Source organism: Diachasma alloeum, unplaced genomic scaffold (assembly GCF_001412515.2).
Source record: "Diachasma alloeum isolate Michigan unplaced genomic scaffold, Dall2.0 Dall_scaffold_00295, whole genome shotgun sequence".
NCBI lineage: Eukaryota > Metazoa > Arthropoda > Insecta > Hymenoptera > Braconidae > Diachasma > Diachasma alloeum.
In genome coordinates, this window is record NW_021680434.1 from 581260 (window position 1) to 600345 (window position 19086).

Sequence of the window (19086 nt, forward strand, 5' to 3'; positions counted from 1 at the left end):
AAAAGTCCAATTTCCGCCACATTGTGAAGAAACATATTGTTCGTGACTCGTGAAAAAACGTTTTTTAGCTCGTGGGATTATATCACTCGCCTTCGGCTCGTGATATAAACCTCCCATTCGCCAAAAGACACTTTTTTGCACTCGTTACGAAATATACTATTCTTGCGTGCACAGAGAATGCAATTTTTTTCGAGCTACTAGATATAAAAACAGCTCAGTCCAAACAGCCTAAACAGCTCAGTTTAGGCTCATTACAAAGGGAAAGAATTGTTCTACATTTCTATTTTTGCGACGAAAATTTTTCATTCCGGCGCACTCTGCACGTTTGGCACAAAAAAATCCTTTTTTTTATTATTGTATTCAAACCGTGACGGTTTATTCTGCAGTAAAAATACAATTATTTTGCATAATATTGTCTACAGGTTGTTTACTTATAAACTTCGGATTTTTCTTAGGATTTTGTTAGGGGAGGGTAGGGTAAAATGGACACTTTAGATTTTTTTTAAATTATTCATAGCTCAGAAACAAATGTATCAATAGAGCTCAGTTTAGGCTCATTACAAAGGGAAAGAATTGTTCTTTGTATTGAAAACAAAATGATGGTTTGAATGATGCTGATGAATTTCATCAACATTTCAACCCGTCACTAATATTTTTAAAAAAAGTCAAAAGTGTCCATTTTACCCCAATCTCCCCTACACTTAGCTACATAGTTAATTTCTTTCGTGAGTTGGACTCGATACATTTCAACGTGAGGGATATAATAATGTACAGGGTTTTTAAATCCTTAGATTAGAAGAATTTAGGAATTCATCTATGATGAGAATAGACTCTGTAGAGAGTGAATAAAAAAACGTTGACATGGTACGGAACAAAAAAATCCTTTTTTGATAATTTTCAAAAAAACTGTTTTCTTGGCGCAAGTGAAACTTGTTTGTGAACTTTGTCGTTTTTCTCTCAGTGTATTCAAATGTTTGACGGGGATGAACAATATTTTGAATTTAAGTTCTCATTTGGCCACAATAAAAACCACTAGCACCGTCTCTGAAAGTTCGTAACACTAAATAAATATCTATTTAGAATATTTACAATGGATGATCTGGGTGAGCAGAGGGCACCTGTTTTAACGTGTAATATTAGTTGGTCGCTGTGGGAGGCTCTCAAGGCGCCTCGTCAGCTCGCGGGACCTTGTCTATTATTTCTGCATCGGTTAGTCCTCGTTATTCTGTGGAGCACGAGGAGAAAAAGCATTTTTCCCACGAGTCGGTAGAATATGCGGTCACTGGGGGGGGGCTTGGGTGGGTCTACGGAGGACAAGTGTCTGGATATTTGTTGCCTTTCATAAAAGTCGTCTCGTTACGTCGTTTCTCCTGGAATTTTGCGGGATTCATTGCGCGTCGCGACTTCGTCTGCATGACGATTTTGAGTTCGGAATGAATATGCAAGGTGCTGATTAGGAAATGGGTTGCAGGGGCATTGTTATGTTGGGAGGAGGGGGTATGCAAATTGCGTTGGGAAAGTTGGCAAATGGAGATTGGAGAGGTGATTTTTTGAGGATATCCTAGTACTTTGGCTGTTTTTGCTACCGAATGGAAGCCTTGCTTTTGACTCATTTTTCGATTTTCTAATTTTTGTTGCAAATGGTCTAGAATGTTGTGAAACGTGAAGAAGAAATGGTGGTTTTAGGGTCGTGTCTGTGTTTATGTATCCGACAACTTGGGTTTTTGGTGATTAATTTTTAGACAATTCAACATAAATACGGTGAAATTTGTAGATAATAATCTGAGATTTTGGCTCATTGCAGCTATTATTGAGCTCAACTTTGGCGCGCGGTTTCAGCCCGATCGGTCCAGCAGTTCCTGAGATATAACAACTTGTTTAAATTTCGTTTTTCCTCAATATCTAAAATTACTGCACCGATTTCAATTTTTTTTTCAAAGTATTCGTCTCGACGGCTTCCATCTAGATCAATCAATATATATATCCGTTCATGATTCCGTTCTATAACAACTCGTTTAAATTTCGTTTTTTCCTCAAATTTAAAAACCTCTAATTCAATTTAACGAAGAAATAATTTCGTAATAAATGAAACATGGGACGACTTTTAAATTTTATTAGAAAGATTTATTCGTTCCTATATAAATATTCCATTACAAAATAAACATGGAAATCAAGAATTGTGAATTGTTAATTAAAATTTATAAATTCGACACGAGTCGCATGCAAGCCTCATGTCAGTAAAATCTCACAAAATAATACCAAGTTAAGAGCTATTTACAAATATTAACAATCTTCGTGAGATTCTCAAGGCAATCGGAGTAATGGACGGAATTTTTTTCTCAGGTTTTTTCACGGATTTCAATAAAAATCCTGAAGACATCTCACGGTGATTCAAGATCTGTACTTCACATTACAGAGATAATTTATCGATAAAAACTATCTCCAAAAATTATTAAGAAAAAATCATGTGCGCTTCATTAAAATTTGGTACCTCACTGAGTGGAATACCTTGAATGCCAAGAGATTGTTGTATGCAAAATTAAATTTTCAGTATATCAATGTAAAATTATCGTCAGACACCTCGTCTTTGTTTCTTCATTTAAAACAAATATTGAAAATACTAAAATGTCGGAATAGATTATGATATGCATTTGGGATTGATAATCCTGGAGGCAGAAAAATATAATTTTCATCATTGTTAACAGATCTAGAAATTCTTACGAACAGAATTCTTTGTAATCTCACCACAATCTTCCTCAATAGATTTTCTCTCATATAAATTTGTACGTAACTTAAAAAGTCAAGTGGTGAGACGAGATGCGTCAATTTCACTTGGAATTTTGTTCTTGTCGAATATCTCTGGAATGAATTAATAGAGAAATTCTTGTCAAGACGTTTTTGTAGATTCAACTTCACTCTAAAAAATTCCATCAAAATGTTGTTTTGTAACTCTCATAAATTGAAAAATTATTGAAAATTTTCATATCTCACTTCTCTGGAGACATGACTATTCAGCAGAATTCAAAAAACTTTTTTTTGTTTTTAGATGAGGGTCAGAGGGTCGTAGGGGTCAACGACAGAATGACATTCCCTTCTAGGCCCTTAATGACATTCGGGGTTAAGGGTCAAACAACCTTGAAGAATGTTTGGAGTTGAGGGTCAAATGGTCTTAAAGGACCAATGACCCTTGAGGGGTGCAGGGTGAAGGGTCAAATAACTCTTCCGATTACTCAGTTCTAATAAAGAATCTGTTTGTTCGACTCCGTAAAATCATTGGACGCTTAATCGTGAACGTTTTTAAGGGAGATTGACCTCCACGACGATTTGACCCTCAATTCCAAATGCTCTTGATGGGCATTTCATCCTTAATTTGACCTTCAGGTACGTCTGACCCTAAACTTTAGAAGTTTAAAGGATTATTTGACCCACAAAACTATTTGACCCTCAACTCCCACCGACCTTGATAGTTATTTCACCCTTAATCTGACCCTCAACTCTAAAAATTTTAAGGATCATTTGACCCTCAAAACTATTTGACCCGCAACTCCAAACGACCTCGAGGGCCAATTTAACCTTTAACCTTGGAGGACCTTCTGAGGGTTAAATTGGCCCTCAAGGTGACCTTAAATTGTGCTGAATACATATTTCTGCTGGTGTTTCTCTACTTCATCTCATCCCACCACTACCCCTTATTCCTCTAAAAAAACGAAGCTATTAGATAGTGGTATGGGTCTTAGGTTCCTCATCAAGCATCCTCTCGTGCCTCTTCTTGTGTCTCCTCGCCTCCACCAAGAACAAAATCCCAGCAGCGAGAAGCAAAACACTTCCAACGACAGCCATAGCGAATGACCAAGAGATATCATTGTGCTCCCAATCGGGCATCCAATCCCTGCCGTCCCCCCTCGCCCCGAAGATGATGCATGCGATGAATCCGCTGATCCCCGAGAGGGTCAAGTTCCCTCCGATCGCCCAGAGGAGCTCCTGGTGACGCGGATGGGAGCGCGAGCAACAGCCGTAGAGAGCCGTTAGGAATCCACCGATCAGCAGTAGAGTCAGGCACAGGGTGAAGAAGAACTGCGTCGCAACGAAGAACTCGGGGAGGAGAATGTCCCTGATGATGTAGTACTCCTCTTCGAAGACCCACCAGCAGCCGGTGAATCTCGTGTCGTACATGTGATGCGTGTCCTGGAAGTCCTGGAGGCAGACCTGCCAGAGACCTGAGGCAAAGGGGGATTCGGTTTTAAGTGAATTTTTGGCGAGAGCTTCGGAAAAAACTACTTTTTAGCGCGATTCAGGCAACTTTTTTCATTTTTAGTGGAGGCTCGGAGGGTTTTGAGAGTCAAATGGCCTTTTAAAACGTTTAGAGTTGAGGGTTAAGTGATTTTGAGGATGAAACGACCCTTAAAAACCTTTGGAGTTGAGGGTCAAACGACCCTGAAAACTGTTGGAGTTGAGGGTTAATTGGTCTTGAAGGTCAAACGATCCTTGAGAAAGTTTAGGATTGAGGATCAAAGGGTTTTGACGGTGAAACGACCCTTACGGAAGTTGGAGTTGAGGGTCAAATGGTTTTGTGGGTCAAATGCCCCTTAAGAACGTTTGGAGTTGAGAGTCAACTGGTTTTGTGGGTCAAATGCCCCTTAAGAACGTTTGGAGTTGAGAGTCAACTGGTTTTGTGGGTCAAATGCCCCTTAAGAACGTTTGGAGTTGAGAGTCAACTGGTTTTGTGGGTCAAATGCCCCTTAAGAACGTTTGGAGTTGAGAGTCAACTGGTTTTGTGGGTCAAATGCCCCTTAAGAACGTTTGGAGTTGAGAGTCAACTGGTTTTGTGGGTCAAATGCCCCTTAAGAACGTTTGGAGTTGAGAGTCAACTGGTTTTGTGGGTCAAATGCCCCTTAAGAACGTTTGGAGTTGAGAGTCAACTGGTTTTGTGGGTCAAATGCCCCTTAAGAACGTTTGGAGTTGAGAGTCAACTGGTTTTGTGGGTCAAATGCCCCTTAAGAACGTTTGGAGTTGAGAGTCAACTGGTTTTGTGGGTCAAATGCCCCTTAAGAACGTTTGGAGTTGAGAGTCAACTGGTTTTGTGGGTCAAATGCCCCTTAAGAACGTTTGGAGTTGAGAGTCAACTGGTTTTGTGGGTCAAATGCCCCTTAAGAACGTTTGGAGTTGAGAGTCAACTGGTTTTGTGGGTCAAATGCCCCTTAAGAACGTTTGGAGTTGAGAGTCAACTGGTTTTGTGGGTCAAATGCCCCTTAAGAACGTTTGGAGTTGAGAGTCAACTGGTTTTGTGGGTCAAATGCCCCTTAAGAACGTTTGGAGTTGAGAGTCAACTGGTTTTGTGGGTCAAATGCCCCTTAAGAACGTTTGGAGTTGAGAGTCAACTGGTTTTGTGGGTCAAATGCCCCTTAAGAACGTTTGGAGTTGAGAGTCAACTGGTTTTGTGGGTCAAATGCCCCTTAAGAACGTTTGGAGTTGAGAGTCAACTGGTTTTGTGGGTCAAATGCCCCTTAAGAACGTTTGGAGTTGAGAGTCAACTGGTTTTGTGGGTCAAATGCCCCTTAAGAACGTTTGGAGTTGAGAGTCAACTGGTTTTGTGGGTCAAATGCCCCTTAAGAACGTTTGGAGTTGAGAGTCAACTGGTTTTGTGGGTCAAATGCCCCTTAAGAACGTTTGGAGTTGAGAGTCAACTGGTTTTGTGGGTCAAATGCCCCTTAAGAACGTTTGGAGTTGAGAGTCAACTGGTTTTGTGGGTCAAATGCCCCTTAAGAACGTTTGGAGTTGAGAGTCAACTGGTTTTGTGGGTCAAATGCCCCTTAAGAACGTTTGGAGTTGAGAGTCAACTGGTTTTGTGGGTCAAATGCCCCTTAAGAACGTTTGGAGTTGAGAGTCAACTGGTTTTGTGGGTCAAATGCCCCTTAAGAACGTTTGGAGTTGAGAGTCAACTGGTTTTGTGGGTCAAATGCCCCTTAAGAACGTTTGGAGTTGAGAGTCAACTGGTTTTGTGGGTCAAATGCCCCTTAAGAACGTTTGGAGTTGAGAGTCAACTGGTTTTGTGGGTCAAATGCCCCTTAAGAACGTTTGGAGTTGAGAGTCAACTGGTTTTGTGGGTCAAATGCCCCTTAAGAACGTTTGGAGTTGAGAGTCAACTGGTTTTGTGGGTCAAATGCCCCTTAAGAACGTTTGGAGTTGAGAGTCAACTGGTTTTGTGGGTCAAATGCCCCTTAAGAACGTTTGGAGTTGAGAGTCAACTGGTTTTGTGGGTCAAATGCCCCTTAAGAACGTTTGGAGTTGAGAGTCAACTGGTTTTGTGGGTCAAATGCCCCTTAAGAACGTTTGGAGTTGAGAGTCAACTGGTTTTGTGGGTCAAATGCCCCTTAAGAACGTTTGGAGTTGAGAGTCAACTGGTTTTGTGGGTCAAATGCCCCTTAAGAACGTTTGGAGTTGAGAGTCAACTGGTTTTGTGGGTCAAATGCCCCTTAAGAACGTTTGGAGTTGAGAGTCAACTGGTTTTGTGGGTCAAATGCCCCTTAAGAACGTTTGGAGTTGAGAGTCAACTGGTTTTGTGGGTCAAATGCCCCTTAAGAACGTTTGGAGTTGAGAGTCAACTGGTTTTGTGGGTCAAATGCCCCTTAAGAACGTTTGGAGTTGAGAGTCAACTGGTTTTGTGGGTCAAATGCCCCTTAAGAACGTTTGGAGTTGAGAGTCAAATGGTGTTGTGGGTCAAATGATCCTTAAGGACGTTTAAAGTTGAGGGTCAAATGGTGTTGAGGTTGAAACGACCCTTAAAGACGTTTCGAGTTGAGGGCCAAACGACCCTGAAAACTCTTGGAGTTGAGGGTCAATTGGTCTTAAAGGTCAAACGACCCTTAAGAAAGTTTAGAATTGAGGGTCAAATGACCCTTAAAGGTCAAACGACCCTTAAGACCGTTTGGAGTTGACGGTCAAAATGTTTTGTGGGTCCAATGACCCTTAAGGACGTTTGAAGTTGAGGGTTAAATGGTTTTGAGGATGAAACGATCCTTAAAGACTTTTGGAGTTGAAGGTCAAACGACCCTGAAGAAAGTTTAATATTATCTAGGATACTCAAGAAAAACTGCGTGACAAATAAAATTGCCTCATCTCGTTTTCAAGAATTCTCCCGCAATTTTGTTTTCACTATTTCGTGGATATCTCGAAAACCACTGGATTTAGAGGAAAAAGTAACAGAAAATTTTTTGTAGCTTAGGAAATTCTCTATGAAAAATATACTTACAAGGATTTTACTGCCTCCCTTAGATTCCGAGATAATTGACAATAATTGACGGTTAAGGATCATTTTATCACTTATCAATTGCTTCAAATAGTGAATTACTTCTTATATTTTCTTTCTTGTGTCTGTTTGTTTACCTATTCTTAAAAATTTTGGATGCGCCAGTCTTCCATCGGTCTCCAGCCAGTTGGGTGTGGTGAACGCAATCATCACGAAAACAAACGCCAGAACTGTGCATATCGCCGCAGCTCTTCCAGTTTTGGTTTTTCCCATTTTTTATTTCAATGAGTTTCAGACACTTTGCACTTTTGAAGAGGCTCTGGGATTGTTTTGCACTTTGTTTTGGTTGTTTTTGCAGGGATTGGGGGACTGGGAGGGTCAACAGATTCTTAATATGTGAAGAATTGTGCGGGTACTAATGCGACAAGTGGGACTTCCTACGGGAATGGTTGCGCTGCGCGCTCTTGACGGCAGAGGGGGTCTTGCAGGTGGTGACTCACGTAGTGGGTGTCACCTGCCCGCTACTCCAGGCGTTTCTTCGAATAGTGAAGCCCTGGATCAAGTGGGAGAATTATTTTTTCAATGGAATTTCACTCCATTGGAAATGAAACATTTCGTCTACTACGAAATTCCTCAGTTCTTCAGTAAAATCGATGAAAAACTAATAGAATTTTCAACAGAAGTTTAATAGAATTTCAATATCAGTAGTGAAGCGGTAAACCGAGTCGAGTCGATTATGACTATTGGCCAGTTTTTGCTGAATATCTCGGAATCTAAGAGAGATAGCAAAATTTTTCTCATGACTTTTTTTATAACACTATTGGCTCTACAAAAAAGGTCATGACAAAAATCTTTCTATCTCTTTTAGATTCCGAGATATTCGTCAAAAACTAGCCAATAGTAAAAAACGACTTAACCCAGTTTACCGCTTCGCTACTGATATGCTCTTGCGGGTTTTTGCGATGAAAAATTTTCATCTCAGGTTACTCTTCAAATATTCAGCACGAAATATTTAGTATGATTTAACTGTTTGTTTCAGTGTGGTACGAACCAACAGACGTGAAAAAAGCCTGCAAAATATTCGACGCTCACTCTGAGTGGAAGAAGATCCTCCACTTCGTCACTCCAAACGTCAAAGAACTCTTCGCAATGGCTGAGTATTTTTCGATAAAGAAAATGGATCATATTTCTCCGGATGGAGCCAGGGAATTGATCACTGATGTCGCTGAAAAATTAGCTGAGTACATTCCGGTTGTTGTTGCAACAATGGGGGCTGAAGGAGTTCTGGTGAGAACATTATTTCCTACTGAAAATATCTACTCCAACTCAATTACAAAATTCATCATTTCGTTTTATATGAAATTCATTCTCTATTAACCTGAGATAAATTTACAATTTCTCATCTCCAAAATTGGTCATTAATTTTTTTTATATCAATTATCTCCACAGATTGTTCGAAGAGGATCAAAATCCGATGTTTTCTACTCCAAAAACAACAACAAATTATTACTATTGGAGAATGGAGGAATCCAGAGTAGACTCTACTCCCCAACGCCAAAAATTAAGGAACACTCGAGGGAAAGTAAATACAGTGTGAGTGGCTGTGGAGATTGTTTAGCTGCTGGAATAATCTCCGGAATTCTGCGAGGATTCACCGAAGAATCCTGCGTATCTCTGGGGCTCAAAGCTGCTCGCCTATCCCTAGAATCCACTCAGACAGTCCCCACTTCCCTCAGAACCTTACACTGAGAGAAAAACGACAAAGTTCTCAAACAAGTCTTACTTGTGCCGAGAAAACGTTTTGTGAAAATTATAAAAAAAGGATTTTTTTGTGCCAAACATGCAGAGCGTGCGCCGGAATGAAAAATTTTTGTCGTAAAAATAGATTTAGTAGTTAAAAAAAATTGTATTCTCTGCACACGCAAGAAATGTTATTTCTAGCACTACTCCTTCGTTATTCGATACTCCCATACGTATTTTGCTCCCGAAAAATCTTTGTTTTATGCGAAAAAAGGGATAGTAGTTTGTCGTTTCGACTGTCTAATAATCACAGACAACAAATGAACCCTTAAATTAAATAATAATAATGATATGATTGCAATCTTGTAAATTAGGGATAAAATATTTGTTGATAAATTTTCCTCTATATGAGATATTTTCATCCTGAAGAGGCACCGTCTGGTGTGAATTATCCGCCTGTTGAGCCAAATATTTCGTTGCTGTCGAAAGTAGAGCAATTATTCATGTTTGAGACTTTCAAATTCGACCCAAACAAATTCTTTTTTGGCAATTTTCAACGAGCGATTTTGTTGGCCCAAACAAAACTTGTTTGACAACGTGGTTGTTTTTCTCTCAGTGTACGATGAGATAAAGGTAAGAGTATTTTTCTAAAAAATCATTACACGAGGAATTAACGAAAATAAAGTGCTTTTTTATTTTTGATTTTGCAATAAGTAACAAGCGCCATTACTACACCGTGTTTAGAGAGAACAAGTTGTGAATGAAGTGGAGTAAAATATTTTGTGAGCTATTTCTTCGATTTCTTGGGGAGTTTCTCGGCTGTCTCCTTCTTCTTCTTGTTCACGATTTTCCCGTCGAATTTCTTCACGTAAGCTTTCACGTCGAATTTCCTCTCACACCCTTTGTAGTTCATGTAACGAATCTTTCCGAATACCTCACGTTCCCTCCATCCCTGATCGTGGATTCCACAAATTGACCACATGCATCCTAGGGAGATAATTGGAGAATATTCAGAGAACTGCTTAATTGTAATTTTGGCAGTATTCCAACCAAATTTTTTTTCACATTTCCTTCTGAAATTCCTCATCAACGAGATCATTCAAGTATTAATAATCCAAAATGATCTTTGTGCAGATCGAAAATAATTGATTTTAATTATCAAATTATGTTAAAAATTCGTGCTGTTAGAGTAAAATAGAAAAAAAAATTTTGTAGAGCAAATTCCTACAAAAATTCCCATTCGTTACTTTCTCAATACCACTCACCACATCGAAATCATAATTGTCCAAATGAATCATAATTGTCCAGATCATTTCAGTAGTGAAGCGGTAAACCGAGTCAAGTCGATTTTGACTATTAGCCAGTTTTTGCTGAATATCTCGGAATCTAAGAGAGATAGCAAAATTTTTCTCACGACTTTTTTTATAACGCTCTATTGGCTCTACAAAAAAGGTAATGACAAAAATTTTTCTATCTCTTTTAGATTCCGAGATATTCGTCAAAAACTAGCCAATAGTAAAAAACGACTTAACCCGGTTTACCGCTTCGCTACTGATTTAGATCAGAGGAAAATAGAATAATTCTACTCTCTTAATATTGCGTTTACTAAGGCTTTCTTCGAACAAAGTTGATTAGAATTAATAGCTAGAATTATGAGATTATCTCACATTTTTGACGTTAAGGATAGGAGAATCTGAATGCAATATAGTGAAAATGATGATCGATGTTTTCACTTTGAACAAATAATGTTAATATCCAAATACAAAATTTCGGATATGAATAAAAAGAAGCTGTGACTCAATATTCCAAATGAAGTTTTAATTTTTCATTTGGTGCTGACAAACACGAGATGACAATATTCTAAGCACGGAATTATATTGATGAGATGAACAACAGATTAACTGAATTACCGTGTGAACTAACTAAAAATTGATAACAGTGTGGACACGTACTTTTACCAGAGTATCAACAAACATTGAGTTCCAGAAATTCACACTCTAAAGTGTGTTCCAGAAGGAATTGAATTGTGTTTATGATTAAAATCTTATCCAGTGATTAAAATCTTATTAAAATTTAACAGCTGTTAAATTGGGACATATGATTCCCATCGGTCGTATTGCTTTTTTCAATGAGAAACTGAGTCTTTTTGGGAAAAAGCCCTGAACTCCTAAAGTCATTATCCATAATGATAATCGCAACTTTCGGCAAATTGAATAATTCAACTTTTGAAATTTCATTGTTGGATGTTTGATCTTGATGGGAGGAGACACTCACCAACGTAACCGTTAGGATCCCTGCCATCCATGCTGTACTTGTCGTTGAGGTAGATTGACCAGGCGAGAGCATCCTCTGGCGTTGGACTCCATTCCAGAATTTTCTTCGCCCAATACATCCTCATGAATCCATGAATTTTTCCATCCCTCACCAGCTGATTCTGGGCTGCATTCCACAAGTCCTCGTGCGTCTGTGACTTCTCGAATTCCTCTAGTGTATAAACCCACTCCCTTTTATCTTTCCTAGAACCATTACGAAAAATCTCATTGACATTTTCATTAATTTTGCAATTATTGACTAGTGGTTTTAGGGGGAAATGCTGAGGGAATTTTCTGTAGTTTATATAATTGTCAACGAAAGATGTCTTTCAACATTTCTTCCCCAACTCAATCATTCTAGAGGTAATTTCACATTTACCAATATGTGAAAAAAAGGTTTTTTTAAATTACGAAATTTTGAATGTCATTGAAAATTCCGGAATTCAAGAAATTCAAGATTGATAAGAATTCAACTTATTTGAATTCCTAATCTCTGTCGCTGAGTCATCAATTAGTTGAACAATTCAAGAATATATTTACCTGGAATAATTGACTTGAAATTCAATAATATATTCAAGAACAAAATATTGAAATAGAATGAAGTTCAAGAAAATACTGTTACGAAACAATTCAACTAAAATGTACAGTTTTCATTGATTTCTCCATCAAATTGTGAATTTTTCCCCAAAACTCCAGTGCAACTGACACTCAATAAACATTTTTAATATTATAATGAGTGGTAAAAAAAACTGTTAGAAAACGTCTTCTACACTAATCCCATCTCCAAATTCACGATAAAAAAATTACCTATGTGCATTGAGCGATTGAATGGCCCAGGCATTGGCTCCCTCGATCTTATCATAATTCTCATTGTAGAAGCAGAAATTCTCGCTCAATTCCCTCCTAACAACGGCCTCCTCTATGAACGAATTGACTGAGGCCTGGTAGTTCTTCTGGTACTCTTGAACCTCCAAAATAACTCTAGCCACAGAAATCTGTCCAAAGTGGAACCAAGGGGAGAGTCCACTGGTGGCGTCCTGCACAGGATCATTTCTCTTCTCGTTGTAGTTCTTCAGACGTTCGGTTATGAAAGTCTCGAGCTGTCCCACAGCTCCTCGGTACCCAGGCTTGCACCACTCCACCTTATCCACTGTCTTATCGATTAGAACCTCATTCAGACTATTTTTCCAATCAATCTTTGGGAACTCGAAGTCACTGTCGTGGGGGTGCTTTATCACTGGGGGGAACTCTGTCAGGTACTCTGGTAGTTTCGAGTTTATTTTGGATCTGATTGTGCGAGCTGCGTACTCTAGTTTGTCGGAGGCCTGCCAGCAGGGGACGATATTGTGGGCATCAACCTTTAAACAGGAAAAATGGCAATTCACGCAAAAAAAATTTTTTTTCTCAACTTTTGTCTATTAACTTCTTTTATTATTGGGATCACTGGTGAGAATAATAATTTTCTGTTCGGTAGAAAAGACCATGCACTGAGAGAAAACCAAACACGTTGTCAAACAAGTCCTGTTTGGGCCGACACAATCGCTAGTTAAAAATTGCCAAAAAAGAATTTGTTTGGTTCGAATTTGAAAGTCTCAGACATGAATAATTGCTCTGCTTTCGACAGCAACGAAATATTTGGCTCAAGAGGCGGATAATTCACACCAGACGGTGCCTTTTCAGGATGAAAATATCTCATATAGAGGAAAATTCATCAACAAATATTTTATCCCTCAGTTACAAGATTGCTATCATATCATTATTATTGTTTCATTTGAGGGTTCATTTGTTGTCTGTGATTATTAGACAGCCGAAACGAAAAATTACTATCCCATGTTTCGCATAAAACAATGATTTTTCGGGAGCAAAATACGTATGGGAGTATCGAATAACGAAGGAGTAATGCTAAAAATGACATTTCTTGTGTGTACAGAGAATGCAATTTTTTTGCATGTTTGGCACAAAAAATTATTTTTTGATAATTTTCAAAAAACTATTTTCTCGGCACAAGTAAGACTTGTTTGAGAACTTTGTCGTTTTTCTCTCAGTGTGCGGCGCGAAAAAATCACTGATATTGGATTTACCTGACAGAGTGGAACATCCTCAGGTAATTTCTTTCCAATATCCTCCACCCAAAACCTGGGCAGTCTCAGTGGAAAGAAATCAATGACAAGAGCTCCTATATTGTACTTCTTAACAAAATCCAGGACGACTGAGTTGGGCTCTCCCAGGAGGAGATGGAAATTGATATTCAACTCCTTGCAATCGTTGGAGACCTCCTCCAAGGACTCAACGAGGAATTTGTAATGACGCAACGTGGCGTCCAGGAATTTTGGTAAGATGCAGTAGCAGACGTGCAGGGGGAGGCGATTTTTCAAGGCCAGCTTTTGTGCGTAGAGGAGAGCCCAGTTGTCTAATCAAAAAAATTAATTATGAACAGGGATCGGCGTCGATCATTAGATCCCAGAAAACAATTTTTGCCAGTGCCATCTAAAATTTAACAGGACATCGGCAATTTGTCGACAAATTGTCGACATACTGTTTGCTGGGATTATTAATATTAAGAGAAGTTGCACTTTAAAATAATTAATGTTCACTCATCTCCATTGAAATTTGAAAAATAACAAAATAATTATTTTTTCAAATTTAAGCTTCAAATCAATAAATTCATAATCTAAATTTTCAGTTAACTATGAATTAAATAATTAACAATATAGAATTGTCAATGGACTATTGCGCAAATAATTATAAATTTCATAAAAGAATTTTCGATCTGCCAAATAATCGTCAGTCTTCGGAACTCAATTATTGATTGATAACATAATTCTAAATGTGAATATTTAATTGATGATTAAGCCCCGGGTGGATTAGTACTCTATAAAAATTATTTTATCTTTTCTCTTCTTCAGATTTTGAAATATTTAGCGAAAACCAATCCCTGAATGGAGCTGATTCATCTAATCAACACCTCAATTAATTAATTGTAATTAATTAATTGTAATTAATTGAGGTGCTTGAGGTGTTGATTGAACAATCAACAATATTTTATATTCTACCTTGAACTCTTGGATCCCTGAACATCCAATACAAGATTCCTTTAGAATTCTTCACAACTTCCTTAGCATTCGACAAAACCCTTATTCGTTTTTTATTCATCGGAAAATCCATTATCGAATCAGCAGTCTGAAACCACAAGTTTAATCAGGGGAGGATGGGGTAAAATGGACACTGGACTTTTTTCTAATTACTCATAACTCAGAAACAAATTTATCAATTGAGCTCAGTTTAGGCTCATTACAAACGAAAAGAAATGTTCTTTGCACTGAAAAAAAAAATTATTGAATTTCGTCAACATTTCAAGTTGCCAGTAACATTTTTAAAAACGTCAAAAGTGTCCGTTTTACCCCAACTTCCCCTACACCCTCACAGTCTCCAGGTAAAATCAAGACATGGGAATGTCCTTGAAACACTATTGCACCAAAAACAGTGAAATAATTCCCCTGAAGTACCTTTCTACGATTCTCGATGAACTTCTCAAATAATCCCAGAGTTTTTGCCTTCTTCTTCGGTGGTTCCATCTCTTGTAATTTGTTCTTCCTGTTTATAATGTTCAGAATAGTCACAACAAAGATCAAAACATCAGGAAGTCGAATTATTTTTGGGTGATTAGTGGCTGTTTATCACAATTTGAGGGGCTTTGGAGGGCCTTGAGGGCAGGATTATCAGTAGAATTATGAATAATAGGATCTTCGATTCATGTTGATCAATTTTACGATCGGATTGGTGTTTATTTTGGTGAAATACAAGTGTCAGAACACGCGGAACATTTCACACGGCTGGAATAACCACCGCGCAGCTTTGTCGCGCATATTCAAAATGGCGATCGGCCACGCACAGTCAACAGAGGAATTGTCGTTCGTGCGAGTCATTTTGTGGAAAAATGAGGGTAAAATCGTCGGAATAATGACAAATAACATGACAATCAGTTGATAATAACGGAGAACAATGATTTGATGATGTAATTGTCGTTTATTCCGATGTATTACGAGTGTTAGAGTAATGTAAAGGATCACCCGGCGAGAATCACTGGCGCCTGCGCATAGACGAAGGGGAGGGTGGAGTAATGTGGACATCAGATTCAAATAATGAGTTGAATTCGATCAAATCTACTGTTCCGACTTCATTGAAGTTTGTAAAAACGAGCTCATTGTCGTAAGACTGCGTCGTAGGAGTTGTAAGGTAAAGCAAAAACGGGGTAAAATGGACAGTTCGATTTCTTCCTCAATTTTTTATGTTTCAACAATGTTATTCAATTTCTGAAACTCTAGTTTGACTGCGATTTTCACATTGAAAATGAAACTCATTTTTGAGGTTTGTTGTGGGGGGTGGTAAACCAAATTTTTTTTGCTCATTTATCCTCCCCTCCTCCTATTGTTTTATGGTGATTTCCTTTGTATGTGGAAAAGTAGCCATCTTACAAATTTCGCAAATGGACAAAAGGTCAGTTGTGTAGGGCGTGCAAAAACGGGGTAAAATGGACAGTTCGATTTCTTCCTCAATTTTTTATGTTTCAACAATGTTATTCAATTTCTGAAACTCTAGTTTGACTGCGATTTTCACATTGAAAATGAAACTGATTTTTGAGGTTTGTTGTGGGGGGTGGTAAACCAAATTTTTCTTTGCTCATTTATCCTCCCCTCCTCCTATTGTTTTATGGTGATTTCCTTTGTATGTGGAAAAGTAGCCATCTTACAAATTTCGCAAATGGACAAAAGGTCAGTTGTGTAGGGCGTGCAATTGTTCATTGAAAAAAATTAATAATTTCAAAGTTATTTCAATAGTAAAACAGGTAATCCAAAGCTACTCTGTATTTCAAACTTCAATGCAACATTTAATAGAGTTGAAGTTTATTTGTTAATATCTCCTCCAACTCTAATTTCTCTCTGTAAAAAGATAGCAACACGATTCTGTTGGAAAATGTCTGTTGAAAATTTTCTTGATTAAAAGTTGAATGAGACCAACTTTTTCGGGTGTCCATTTTACCCCACTCTTGAATAATTTTTCGATTGTGGACTTTGCCAAGAAGCAATTTTTTAATTCACTTATTGAAAATTTTTTGAACGTCCATTTTAGTCCACCCTATACGGATTTATCAGGTGTCCATATTGCCCAATGAACCAATTTTTCAAAATTCTAATTTTGAAAAAAAAAAATTGCAAATTTTTTGAGTGTAAATTTTCACGTTTCACCCGGCGAAAATTGTGTGTCTCCTGCATGACCGACATCTTTGTGACGTCACAAGATGGCGCGTGCTGAGTGATTCCGAACGGAAGACGAGTTTTCCAGAATTTTATCGGTTTATAAATTTTATGATTAAACAAAAAAGTGATTGAAGTGTGACCTGAGTGACAGCAATGAACACGAGGGATTTTAATCGAGATCATCGCGTTATGACAATAACTTTGACGTTCCAAAGTGTTTTCGGTGTTTCGTTAATGCCGACATGAGTGCAAACAACACAAGATGGCGTTCGATAGATGATTTTAGAGTCGCGGATGTTGCTCCTTTTTCTGGGAAACTCAGGGTTAGAAACTAGTGGGGCAAAGAGGACACTTTTGAATTTTTCCGATGTCTTAATGAGTCGTTAAATTTCGGATGAGATGCGATTATTTTTTCGGATAACCAAGTTTAATTGATCACTTTATTTATTATTATTATTATTATTATTATTATTATTAATTATTTATTATTTTTTTCTGAGGTATAAACATCGAAAAAAAAATCAAATGTGTCCATTTTGCTTTCCCTATTTAATTTTGAAAGTGGGGAGTGAGGGGTGAGTAAGTGAACTCGGGTTTATTTTTAATTACATGATAAAATTCGTTGAACTTTTCGTTGACAATCTTGACTGAAGTGTAGAAAAGTGATGATAACGAAGTGCTATCATGATATTTTTGTTTGACTCTTCCCAAAGTGATTTCATGATAGAAATAGAGTGTGTGAAAAGTGCTGAGGACCCTGACCAAGAGAAAATCGAGCCAGCTTCGGATTGCATTGGACTCCAGTTCGAGCTACATCTCTACTCGGTGAGTCACTTGATTTTTTAATAAAGAATTTCCGTAATGAGGGGAAAATCTCAGTATCGGACTTGGTGTCAATCTCCGATTTTTATTCTACGAAAAGCTATGCCTATACCTGCCATAACTCCCTCGCCATAAAGAGTTGCAGTGTACACTGAGAGAAAAACGACAAAGTTCTCAAACAAGTCTTACTTGTGCCCAGAAAATAGTTTTTTTAAAATTAAAAAAAAAAATTTTTTTGTGCAAGACATGCAGAGAGTGCGCTGGAATGAAAAATTTTTGTCGTAAAAATAGATTTAATAGTTCAAAAAAAATTGCATTCTCTGTAGACGCAAGAAATGTCATTTTCATCACGCTGTGACGAAAAGTGACCTTTCGGCACGCTCCGCGTGCCTAAAAGTCCAATTTCCGCCACATTGTGATGAAAAATATTGTTCGTAACTCGTGAAAAAATGTTTTTTAGCTCGTGGGATTATATCACTCGCCTTCGGCTCGTGATATAAACCACTTTTTTGCACTCGTTACGAAATATACTATTCTAGCACTACTCCTTCGTTATTCGATGCTCCCATACGTATTTTGCTCCCGAAAAATCTTCGTTATTCGCCTCTTGAGCCAAATATTTCGTTGCTGTCGAAAGCAGAACAATTATTCATCTTTGAGACTTTCAAATTCGAACCAAACAAATTCTTTTTTGGCAATTTTCAACTAGCGATTTTGTTTGGCAACGTGTTTGTTTTTCTCTCAGTGTAGCGATTCTCGCCGCAGCATTCAACCTCGCGGATTCAGGCAGAATTTCTACTAGGGTCCCTCCACGACTGAATGAACCCCCGAAAAAAAAAATTCCCTCCGTTTTACTTTCTAAATAAACGTGATGGCCTTTTAAACCGCATAATACCACCTGAAACCATAGAACAAAGAATCTTTCATGCGTTTCGTGCTACCGTGATACACGATCATCGCTCGGTGTCAAATTCTGCCCAATTTGCGGTTCCCTGAGAGCCCCAGGATCCACTCCAACCACACGAGCAAAAAACCCAGAGGAACACGCATCAGTTTTCGAGAAAAAAAAAAGAAAAATGAAATTGACGTAATTTAGAATTGATTGAGTCACTCGGACATACGAATGGATTCCATTCATTGGAATTCTCAGTGTGAAAGTGTCGTTAATCGTCTGTACTGGGGACTTGGCCTAGGCTCGAGTGAATCCGCGTGACATAGAACTGGAAACAAGCGCGGTTTTAATATTCAACGATGATGAAAATAACGATTTGATTGTGGTGTGTTATGAAACACCAAAGCCATTGCAATATACGCTGAGGGAGAAGATAAGGTGGGGCTTTACACAACAGTTGGAGTTTAAGCGATAAAAGTGTCGTTTGGGTATTTCAAAGGCCTTTTGACGAGAGATGAAATGAAATATGTTGAAGAAGTTTCGATTATTCTATTGGGTTTCAAGGCTTATTTGGCCGGGGAATTTCATTATGTGGAATTTCATTAATTCGCTATTTGAGAATTCATTTTTTTTGGGATTTCGATGTTGAAGTTAAAAGGTACCAGATAAATAATTTATTTGATGTCCGTAAACTTCATTCAAATCAAATGAATATTTTTGAAAAATGTAAGTAAATGTTTCCCTGATCCAAATTCGAGCCTCAAAAAACATTCATATCTTGTCTGACATCTCTGTTATGAACTCTGATTTTGAACT

At 38.1% G+C, this 19086-nt stretch overlaps 3 protein-coding genes across 3 annotated transcripts in view; 1 reads left to right on the forward strand and 2 right to left on the reverse strand.

The window, feature by feature from the left end:
* The window catches only part of LOC107039264 (pseudouridine-metabolizing bifunctional protein C1861.05), a 61081-nt gene extending 52067 nt beyond the window's left edge, over positions 1–9014 (forward strand). The window contains exons 8-9 of the mRNA XM_015258790.1: positions 8286–8533; positions 8696–9014. Of these exons, the coding sequence (XP_015114276.1) occupies positions 8286–8533; positions 8696–8995 (548 nt within the window). The 3' untranslated portion in view covers positions 8996–9014. The remainder of the gene's footprint in view (positions 1–8285; positions 8534–8695) is intronic.
* Positions 2109–7678, reverse strand: LOC107039268. The gene is made up of 2 exons (XM_015258793.1): positions 7384–7678; positions 2109–4217 (listed from the first exon to the last, which is right to left on the reverse strand). Exons 1-2 carry the CDS (start codon positions 7517–7519, stop codon positions 3715–3717), a joined length of 639 nt encoding a protein of 212 aa, XP_015114279.1. The 5' UTR covers positions 7520–7678; the 3' UTR covers positions 2109–3714.
* A 642-nt stretch (positions 9015–9656) lies between the features above and the next one.
* On the reverse strand, positions 9657–15140 carry LOC107039230 (deoxyribodipyrimidine photo-lyase). Its single transcript, XM_015258747.1, has 6 exons — positions 14805–15140; positions 14352–14478; positions 13380–13708; positions 12106–12656; positions 11261–11502; positions 9657–9973 (listed from the first exon to the last, which is right to left on the reverse strand). Exons 1-6 carry the CDS (start codon positions 14871–14873, stop codon positions 9774–9776), a joined length of 1518 nt encoding a protein of 505 aa, XP_015114233.1. The 5' UTR covers positions 14874–15140; the 3' UTR covers positions 9657–9773.
* Positions 15141–19086: the final 3946 nt, after the last annotated feature.